At 38.0% G+C, this 10,763-nt stretch overlaps 2 protein-coding genes across 2 annotated transcripts in view; one reads left to right on the forward strand and one right to left on the reverse strand.

Annotated features, from left to right (window-relative positions):
* DNAJA4 (DnaJ (Hsp40) homolog, subfamily A, member 4) overlaps positions 1 to 2,431 on the forward strand; it is a 3,821-nt gene extending 1,390 nt beyond the window's left edge. The window contains exons 3-6 of the mRNA XM_008940063.1: positions 645 to 872; positions 952 to 1,182; positions 1,607 to 1,707; positions 1,787 to 2,431. Coding sequence (XP_008938311.1) covers positions 645 to 872; positions 952 to 1,182; positions 1,607 to 1,707; positions 1,787 to 2,005 — 779 coding nt within the window. The 3' untranslated portion in view covers positions 2,006 to 2,431. The remainder of the gene's footprint in view (positions 1 to 644; positions 873 to 951; positions 1,183 to 1,606; positions 1,708 to 1,786) is intronic.
* An 859-nt stretch (positions 2,432 to 3,290) lies between these two features.
* On the reverse strand, positions 3,291 to 10,678 carry WDR61 (WD repeat domain 61). Its single transcript, XM_008940064.1, has 10 exons — positions 10,634 to 10,678; positions 10,514 to 10,541; positions 10,074 to 10,179; positions 9,021 to 9,193; positions 7,786 to 7,934; positions 7,342 to 7,435; positions 6,468 to 6,561; positions 5,700 to 5,792; positions 4,977 to 5,055; positions 3,291 to 3,544 (listed from the first exon to the last, which is right to left on the reverse strand). The coding sequence occupies exons 1-10, from the start codon at positions 10,643 to 10,645 to the stop codon at positions 3,455 to 3,457; spliced, it is 918 nt and encodes a 305-aa protein (XP_008938312.1). The 5' UTR covers positions 10,646 to 10,678; the 3' UTR covers positions 3,291 to 3,454.
* Between the last annotated feature and the right edge of the window lie 85 nt (positions 10,679 to 10,763).

Consider the following 10,763-nt stretch of genomic DNA (forward strand, 5'->3'; position numbering starts at 1 on the left):
GTCTGCCAGGGTATTTAGTTCTTATTTATGCTTACCCAGGAATGAGACTTCTTTAAGCACAGTAGTATAAAGTTATCATTGTAATGGCTGACTTTAACTTGCTGTGAATTATAGTTAAGGGTACCTAAATTAAAAGTATCTTAATCTGGTACTTTAATAAACGGCTGTTGATTAAACTTCTTTTAAACTGCTATGGGTTGAAGTCTGCTTCATATTACACAACTCATTTTGCAGCTGTTAAGTATCCATAATGACTGGTTGTCTTTGGGGTAAATCTTAATGAGGTCTTGTATCTTAGTACTCTATTAATTTAGCAAGCAGATTCTTCCCAAAGTATTAATGGAATGTTTTGAAGCATATTGGTATGATGATAGTTCTTGAAAACCAGGATGTATTGGAAGGTGGGGCAGAGGCTAATAAAATGAGCCGTGCATAGAAAACTTGGCTTGCTTTTGCTTGTAGAAACTTCTCACTTGTGGGGCATGATTTGTGATGGAAACTAAATTCCAGTTACGTGGGAAATATATTAATGAACCACTCTAAGCTGCCTTAGTGGTGCTCTTGGAGTCAATGAGTTCCAGCCTGACTACATACTGAGGAGTTGTGTTTTTTTGAGACTAAAATTTAACTTTTTTTTGCCAAAGGCTATGGTGGAAAGAGAGGGGCAGTAGAGAAGTGCCCTGTGTGTAAAGGAAGAGGAGTGCAAGTTATTGTTCAGCAGATTGGACCTGGCATGGTACAACAAATCCAAACTGTGTGTCCAGAATGCAAAGGTCAAGGTGAAAGAATAAATCCCAAGGACAGGTGTGACAACTGCAATGGCTGCAAAGTTGTGAGAGAGAAAAAGATCATAGAAGTTCATGTTGATAAAGGTAAGAACTGTTAATTTGTTCTGTGTCCCTAATCATAGTCTATAGTTCTGCAGAGAATAAACGGGTTTCTTTTCTTCAGGTATGAAAGATGGTCAGAAGATAGTATTTCATGGAGAAGGTGACCAAGAGCCTGATCTGGAGCCTGGTGATGTTATAATTGTGCTTGATCAAAAGGATCACAGTGTCTTTCAGAGGCGAGGGCATGACTTGATCACAAAAATGAGAATTCAACTCTCGGAGGCTCTGTGTGGTTTCAGAAAGACAATTGAAACTCTGGATAACAGAGTTCTTGTCATATCATCTAGGCCAGGTAGGTCTTAAGAGTTCTGATGCTATATAAACTGCTCACCTATTCCATTGTGCCTGGACTAGGTTTGGTTGGCGAGGGGGGTGTTCGACTTGCAGTCAGTTTAATTTAGTTGGTTGTCAAGCCTCAGCTGATGAATAGCCAGGAAAATTGTCAAGAGGCCAGATACCTCTGCTACATGATCTGTTAATTCAGCCTGCAGGCTGTGCTAAGAGAAGCACATTGTTTTATAGCAGAAGAAATTAGCCTAAATGGCATTACTTCTGTGTAGCTTGGATTTAGTACTTCTCAATCTGCAGCCTTTTCTACAAGTTGCACAGCAGTCTCCCTCAGATGCTCTGAGCACTCTGCTTCTGTATAACCCTGCTTCTTACAGTTATGATATGTCCATCACTAAGCTTACTGAATTCTTCTTACTTCTGTGTAGGTGAAGTGATAAAACATGGTGACCTGAAGTGTATCTACAATGAAGGAATGCCAGTCTACAAATCTCCAATGGACAAAGGCAGCTTAATAATACAGTTCTTGGTAAGTTGACTGCTTTTCTGTAGCAAAGACATATTTCCATCAGGAGTAACAATTCATTATGTTTTTTCCTAAATTGTAGGTCCAGTTCCCAGAGCACTATTGGCTCCCAAGGGAGAAACTGTGTCTGCTGGAGGCTCTGCTTCCTCCACGAGAAGATGTTATGATTACAGACGAGATGGATCAGGTGGACCTCGAAGATTTTGATCCAAATGAGCAAACCTACCGTAACAGTGGGGGAGAAGCCTATGAAGAAGATGAGGAGGGTCCAAGAACAGGAGTACAATGTCAGACATCTTAAAGTAAGGTGGAGTGGATGTCATCTAAAATGCAAATTTTCACAATGAAAACTGCATGGCTGTAATAGCCACTGCTTGTGGATTTTGTGTTCAGCAAATTGAGTTGCTGCGCTGTCAGTATCACCTTTTTGTAACTAATTTATATTGTGTTCTTGTAGTCTTTATATATAAAGCAAATGTCACACAGCTGAGAACCAACTGAGTTGGTATACATTCTCCTTTGCTGTGAAGGTTCTCAATTTATTTCACCTATGCTATTTATATAAGACTTTGGCAATATGATAGAGGCTAAGTGGAGTGTCTTATGTAAATACTTTCATACTGGAAAATTAATTTCATAGAATAAAACATAGCAGAAATAACTTCTAATAAATAGAACTCTTCATGTTTTATTGTGCTTCTCTTGTACTTTCTAAGCCACTCTGGAACCCCCTTTAACAAGCTCCTCTAGTCTTGGACGCCTATCATCTACTCCCTGTATTCAATTTTGCTAACAAACCAGGTACTATTGCTGCAGCTTTGTATTTCAAAAGCATTTTCTGCATGCCCCACTCCTGCCATACTAGGACTCTTCCTTGTGTTCTTCTGTTGTATTAGAGTAGCTCCTTCTGCTGCTTGGCTCTATGCGAGTGTAACTGAGGGTTTTAACATATCCTTCTGTCTGTAGCCTGTACCCTGCATAACCTACTTCACATATGGGCAAATACTTTTACAAATAAAACTTCAATCCCTACAAAGCTTGAGCTCTATTTCAGTGTTCCCTAGAAAAGGTTTTTATTTCCTCCCACATGCTCTGTGCATGATGAATGTGCCTTAACTGATGAATAAACCAAAAGCACAGGTGTGGAATATACTGCTGCTGTTCTGGAATATGACAAGATACCATTGTAGAATGATCACATTAAAGTTTTTTCTTCCTTTTATCTGTTTTCTAGTAGAGTTATTAAGTCAGGGCTGGAAAGAACTCAACACCTGTTAGCACATTCATTATGGCTTAATTTTACTATGTTTCCCCCGAAAGAAGGGCTGGAACAGATGTTCAACTTTACTGACTCTGCTGCCCTCTCTGGGCCAGCATGAGGATGAGCACAGGCTCTCTCTGCCCACAAAACATGGCCTCCCCCACTTCGCCTTTCCCGAAAATAAGCTGCTGTGAGACATGGTCAACACTCTGCAAGCTCCAGTCTATGAATAAAGGCCGGGGAGATTAACAGAGCAGCTACCTCACCTGTAACTACACACTTCTAAAAATATATTTTTTCCAGATTAGACACAAGTTACTTGTAGCTGTAGCTTTTATTTTTAAAAAAGTAAAGCTTTCTCTCATGCCAAACAAAATGAGAATTACATATAAACATACCTGCTTTTATCATACTAAAAATACGTAGGAGGACAGTAGTATTCCCAAAAAACTGTCACAAGAGTTAACCAAATGGGCTGAGTCATGACATTTAAACTGGACAATCATAAATATGAATTTCTTGGTCATCTCCAACAGATACAATTTTGGATCCACTTTCGTTATATTTCACTCCCCAAACCTGCAAATAGGACACACAGAAGGTTAGCCACAGGAGACTAAGAAAACGTCATCATAGCAGTCATACTTCCTACAACAAGCAGAAGAGAGAAGACCACTTAAGATCATCTTATTAGAGATGGTCCAATTATGGCCTCTGCTCTACAAGCAGGTGAGGCTGATGAACAAGAGAAGGAAGCTGCCATCTAGTAGCCTGACAACTTCTTAATTCTACTGACAATGGGTTGAAGATTTAGATACTTGGAAAAAGGCTGAAAAGTAATTGCCCCAGTTTGCATAAATCAAACCTACCATTTTTACTCCTACCCATTCTGTCTTCCTTTCTGAAGAGTCTTTTACAGTGCTTTCAGAAAAAGAGGAGGTATGTTTCATGCAGACTGATACTACAAACTGAAGAATGATCTGGTTTATCCTTGGGATAATTAAGAGCCATTTACTTCCTAGTGAACTACTTAGAAAAATTCTGGTCAGTCCTCTGACTTACGACAGCTACACAAACTTAAGTGACCCCCGTCCATCATCAGGATGACAGAAAGAGCAAAGGCGACCCAGCATATTAACCTGGGATTGCAGAATGAGTATGCTGACAACAGCATGTTTTGGGGAGTCTCTTACACCATTTTGCATTAATACAAAAAAACCAGCCTTCCCAAGAGCTGATACTTCTCTGCCTTCCCCAGACTTCAGCAACAACACCTAAAACAACACCGGAAATAAAACACTGGAAAACAACAGTCGGTTCTTCAATAATAAAAAAACACCATAGCCGTAGATAACTGAAGAGAAAGGTTTCCAGCAAAAAAAGTACTATGGAAGAAAGGGCCCAAATAAAATCTGAAAGAATTCCCTTTGTTAAATCTTCCTCTATGACCCATCAAAAAACAGCATTGTTCTATTTAACACATAGCATCTGGAAAAAGAGTTAACTTCATAAATCCCCAACTTCCTCATTCCTCATGGGTAGCTATCACTAAGCAAAAAAAAAAAGCAAACAAAAAAAAATCAGGGTATTACAGATATTTGAGGAGGAAAAAGTCCCAAGTTTCAAGGGTGGTTTCAAGCATCTTTTTAGATAATGCCATCCTTTTAAGTAAGTATCCCCTCCCTTACACATGCACAAACTGTGTAGGTGATACAAATAAGACCAGAAGCACAGATAAAATATGCAGGCTGGTAAGAATCCTTTTGGCCTTCCAGGACTGCCCTTATTTGGGCCTGAAAAATTTAATTACTTGGAAAAGATCAACCTATGCTCCAGGTCTATCAGTTCAATATTAGGTGCCAAATAATCATGAACAACTAAGATTTCATTATAGCAAGCTAAAGTCCAACCTTGAGGCTACAGCACCAAGCTGATGCACAGATGTGCACAACTACACAACTGCAGTTCTCCTGTGAACACAGGGGCCTAGTTAAAGCAATATAAGACATACCTGATCTTGGTGGTCCAAGAAAGTATGAACACAGGTTCTCGTCCCAGCTTCCCAAACTTTTACGCTTTTATCGGATGAACTGACAGAAAGACAGTGTTGAACAATGTTTAAATTAATAGATTAACTATAGTGCAAAGCTTAAAATATTTCATACAATAAATAAACCTTTCACACATCCAATATAGGGATGAAGTAGCAAAGAAGTGTGTCTTCTGCCAGATTCCATTTACCTTTAAAATACACTTACTGTTCCAATATCCACAACATGAAAATCAAGACTCCTATTTTAGCCAGAAAATTCTTTCCAGCAAGCTCTTTGGATAAAGAAACTCCTGTTACATATACCTGCATGTAAGTCCCCAGCTGCCTGTGCTGTTTTAAATCAACAGTACAAAGTTCCAACTAGGTTAATGTACTACTACATTAAGTTGTACTTTTTAATTCCACAGCAATTTTTCAGCTGTTCAGAATCAAATTGTCCTTCTCTTATGTTTAGATGTTCTTCACATGTACGCAGCTACACTGCAGTGGGATGACTTATACTATAAAATACTGTTCCCTACAACAGATATCACATCACAGATTGGCTTCAATCTTTAATTGTAATGTATGTTATTCCATTACAGATTTCACTGTAATCTGTACACATTTACTTTTTATGATCCATCTGCTTTCATAACTTTTTTTTTTCAGTAAGCATAAACAAGTTAAACATCTCAATACCTGGAAACAAAATGGGTATCATCAGGACAAAATGCTACATTTAATACCCAGGATCCATGACCACTTAATGTGCCAGCCAAGTTTGCATGTTGCCTGTGGAAAGAACAAATTTTAACATTTGTTTCGTGAATTCCAGGGAAAAAAAAAACAACAGGAATATACTCTAGCTAGTGCAGTCAGGAATGGTTCAGTGTGGGGTCATGGAAGGTGACTTCTGGACATATGTTCATCTGACCTGAACACCAGATTCTGTTTTTCCATTTCAAATGGTTAATGTTAAGGAATGTCCACATTGGTGGATGAAACAGTTTCACCATGAAGAAGGCAAAGTAATTAAGATTTAGGGGAGTGAAGATCACTGGAGCAGTCCCTTTTCCTCCCAAGCATCTACCAGGTTTGTGCACAATGCAACAGAAATAGGTCATAAAGTATAATTTCTTGGGTACAGAATAGATGTTTAAGATGAGTAAACACAAACACACAGGACAGATACAAAAAACAATTTGCCTGTTGCCTCCAGGGCAAATACAAGGAAAGTGATTTGTTTTCAAGCTAAGGCTGTTATCCACCTACGTGCTTTTTCAAACCTGTCTAAGGGTGTAGAATTTTACTATTTAAGATTATTTCTTACATAAAGAAGTCACCAAAAGCTGAAGGTAAGTAGAGAGCAGAGGGTTTGATGTATGTTGTGGTTTGGTACTTTTTATAGCATCAGCCTCTCTGAATAGTTATTCTCCTGCTAGTGTGTCTTGCATAATAACAACTTACACATCATAGATCTTGATATAGCCGTCATCGGAAGCAGTTACAAGTAATTGAGAATCTGGGGAAAATGTCAGTGAACGAATAGGCATCGCATGACCTGAAATTCAAAGTTATACATGGCTTAGAATGTAGCTATTCCTCTTCCTAATGACAGTGCTCAAGAAGCTACACACAAACAACATTCCTGTTGAAAAAAAAGCAACCTCTGAATATGCTTTCTCTCTATGCCTCTACAAACTTCTTTCCGCTGTAACTTCCAGTAATTCTGAATTTTGAATGTTAAGGCATGTCCACTGCAACACAAAATAGCTTACATTTTCAGCTGTGTATCTTTCTTACAAACTAATCATATTTTCTAATACGATTTCATATTAAGTGTTTGGTTGTTTTAATTAACTATACAACTGCAGGGAGACTGGATGAACATTAAAAGCCTATTTATCTGTTAGAAAAATGCCTGTTTTCTACAGCACAAAATGCTTGGTCACTGTTTAAAATGGGAATAGATTGTAATAAAACTGATACCATAGCAAAAAGAAAAATATGCATGGCAGCACCTATTTGGCTTAGCTTCATTCCCTTGTAGAGAACTGCAATACAAGAAGGAAAAGCAATTTAATAATTTCATCAAGCATTACTGAGTGTATCTTTCAAGACAGGCATTTATAATGCAAGCCTGAGTTTACAGTTTGCCTCCAGTATTTTAAGTGGCTGATGTTACAGTACACTAACTAACCAACTGCTGTCTAATGGACAGAAACACCAATTCATTCGTGTCATGGCTGTTGTATCTTATTCTGACTTGCATTATCTCCTTTAATTTTGTTGAGGACTGAAGTCAGAACTTGGGTATGGCAAATAATACACAAACCAATACCTTCTAGCGTATGCAGAAGTTTTCCAGTTGCAATATCAAAAATATTGATAATGCCATCTATCGCCCCACTGGCCAAGTATTTTCCATCTGGACTCTGTAATAAAACACCAGAAGTATGCATTTAACAACTGTATGCATTTATGCTATATACCTCCCCAGTGTGCTCTAGCCAACTTTTCACAAGTACGATTTATGCACGATACCTGGGCTCCAAAAATCCTGAAGACCTCAGCTGACTTAATCACAGCATGTGTATAAGCCAGATCAAAGCCTATTTTCCATATATGCAGAGGGGGAATGTCACAGAGTTTATATTTGGAACTATCAAAGTGAGGCTGTCATTTAGCATTACATAAGCTGATAGATGGAAACAAAAATATCTGATTTACAACATGTTAGAGCAATAGCAATTTCATATGAGAAATTATCAACTGTGCTTCTTACATATGCAATGCTAAGGATGAACTTTCCTCTGGTGTCCAGAGAATATTCTTTCTTTCCTGTTTCAACACCAAAAATATTTACTTTTCCCACATGACTTCCTGTTGCAAGGTACTGGGAATCGGGTGAAAAAGCCACGGACCAAGCATCAACTGTATTAAAAAGAAAAAAAATCAGTTAGCTGAAGACTAGTGATGGTTCTTATTCAACAAATGTCAGTTCTGTATGCATCTCGTTAGACATTTAACCCCCTAACTACTCTGAATGCCCTAAACTCTACTGCATTCTCTTAAGACTGTACATGCTCAGGATTCTATATAATTAATGGAGCATAGCTTAAACCATTTGTTTAAGTTTAGTGAAAGGTTATATTTTATAATAAGACCTTGAGGTAATTTATTAGACCCTCCTGTAACAATACATTTAGCATTTAAGACTGCGTGAGTTAAGTCTAAAGTCTTAATTGTCTCCTGGTTCCAAAAGATAGTAAACTAGTAAAATAAAGCAACACTAGTATCTAGCAAAGCACATAAGATGCAGGAAAATGCAGATATTCGAATGTAACATAGATCAACGTTCCTTGTAATGGAATTTTAAAAATCCTTACCTTTTCACAGCAGTAAAATGTATTTATCTGCCACAATGTAATGATTTTTTTTTTTTATAAGCTTAACATTAATTATCTAGAACGCAGCAAGATTGTTCTTAATTTAGGAATTGCCAGTGGACCCAATAAATACTTAGAATGAGATCTTAGGTCCTCAGTTCCATCTTGGAGGACCTAACATTGATCCAGACTTCAGCTTTACTGCATTTTGACTTGTTCACTCATTTATGCACTGCATAAGTCAGTATCACATACAGCTCAAATGCAGTGCAGTGCTTATGAAGAAAGTTCAAACGTTCTTTGCAAATCAATCTGAATAAACGTGAGTTAGTTTTTTAAATATCCTTGTATCAATACATCTGTAAGAGCAAGCTGGTTTCCATTCTACTTTATGCAGCTAGCAAAAAACATATCTAAATGTATCTGAGAAAGAGTAAACAGTGAAAAAACAAATGTAAAACTGTCTGACTGCTGTATGTTGAGTTTGTAACGTCACTAAGATTTCTGCAAACACAGATTTAAAAAAAAACAAAAACTAGTCATCTCATATATCCTAATTATACACTGTAAGGTATTTACTACCTAGAGTAAGTACACTTCTTATGCAGAGACAGCTCAATATAGCTCTTACCAGGACCAGCATCTATTGACTTGATTTGTTTGCCAGTTTCTAAATCCCATAGGCGAATATGGGCATCTAGGGAGCTGGATGCTGCAATGGAGCCTGTGTGGCTGATGTCCACAGACACCACACCCAGCTGGTGACCCTCCAAAGTCCACTGTAGATCCAGTTTTTCATCGTTCCTTTTGTTCAGGGAAAGAAAAGCCTAGTTAGGAATAGCTGAGGGTACTTAACCCATCTCCAGCCTCAGACAAAACAAACACAACAACCCACATTTCTCCATTTTGTTCAACAGTAGGCGAATCAACTTCACCCATGAAATGCGAAGACAGCTACGCACAAATTGTTTTCTGTCCTTAAGGGAAAGGACCGACAAACCAAACCGACAAAACATGTGCTTTCCAAGTAGCTTGTAAGTAGCCCTGAAATGTCCATTACACATCAATACACAGGTACTCACACAGCAGACTGTTAATCTGTCAGCACAGCATGAAACACAATGACCAACATTTTTATGATCACCACAACAGTGCTACTTATGCCACTGAAGTGTAGCACATGCTTAATACTGCTTTGCCTAAGAGACAGAACAATTTCTTTGCAAAAGCAAACTACAGTGTCATTTGTATGAGGATTATGAGAATTTTTTTTTAATAAAAAAGGAAGATGTCATTTCACCTTTTACTCAATTACCATCATTCCTTTCACAGTACACATGCTCCCAATGCACTGTCTCACAAAAGCTGAATTTCTAATTCTTTGGTTTAGAATAATATCAAGTTGTACTATTCTCTGACAGATGACATGTTAAATTTGAGGTGTGTTTTCAAAAGGCTTCACATTCTTTGAAAATTAAAGCACATCAGAACGCTGCCACTCCAAGAAAAAGCATGCACCAATGAAGATAAGCTTGCTCAAGAGAGCAGTTCCATGTGCCAGGCTATCCCTTTCCTGATGTAACTTCTAACATCCCTACAGATTATGGAAATTCCAGACTGCTGCTATGTCCACACTGACTACTTCCAAGTCTTAAAACCGGTTAATATGGAGCACTTCACTTACCACTTCCAGACCTTTACTAGATCATCCAGAGAACCAGAGATCACTGTTTCAGAACCATCCTTTTTATTTTTTCCCCAGGCAACTGACCAAATGGCATCATCATGAGCTAAAAGAAAACATAAGCATAGAAATTGAAAACTAAGTGGAAGGCAACTACTCAATGCTAAAATTGCTGATTGTAATGTTGGCATTAGACACCTTGGCCTTCAGGCCTATCAGTGCTCTGAGAGCCTTGTCACTGTTTTTATTGTTTCAAAAAACACAATGTATTTTGTGCACCAAGGTCACTGTTGAAGAAACGGCATAGCTATTGTGCAATTATTCAGATTTATACTTAACAGAAACACAATCCAGGTCATCTCCCAAGTATATCTGCTATTAGCAACTTTACATCATCCAAGAAGACCAACATTATTTAATACACGTTAATGTTTTCTCACCTTGCTCTTGCTTGAAGAGAATACCGTACTAGAAAGAAAGAATAATTAACATTACATATGAGCAATCTAAAAAAATATCAAGCTAGTGATTAGTTTAATTAACGCTGTGTTTTTATTTACCTGTGTGGTCATGTCTTTATGGAAGCGATCTTAACGGGAATGCTCTGGAAGAAGAAAACCCATTAGGCCCAGCAATAAGACTCTGCCTCAGAAACAGTGCTCTGGAAGGGAGAGAGTAAGGCCTGAGAGA

This window comes from Merops nubicus, unplaced genomic scaffold, assembly GCF_000691845.1.
Source record: "Merops nubicus isolate BGI_N331 unplaced genomic scaffold, ASM69184v1 scaffold16515, whole genome shotgun sequence".
In the NCBI taxonomy this organism is placed as follows: Eukaryota; Metazoa; Chordata; class Aves; order Coraciiformes; family Meropidae; genus Merops; species Merops nubicus.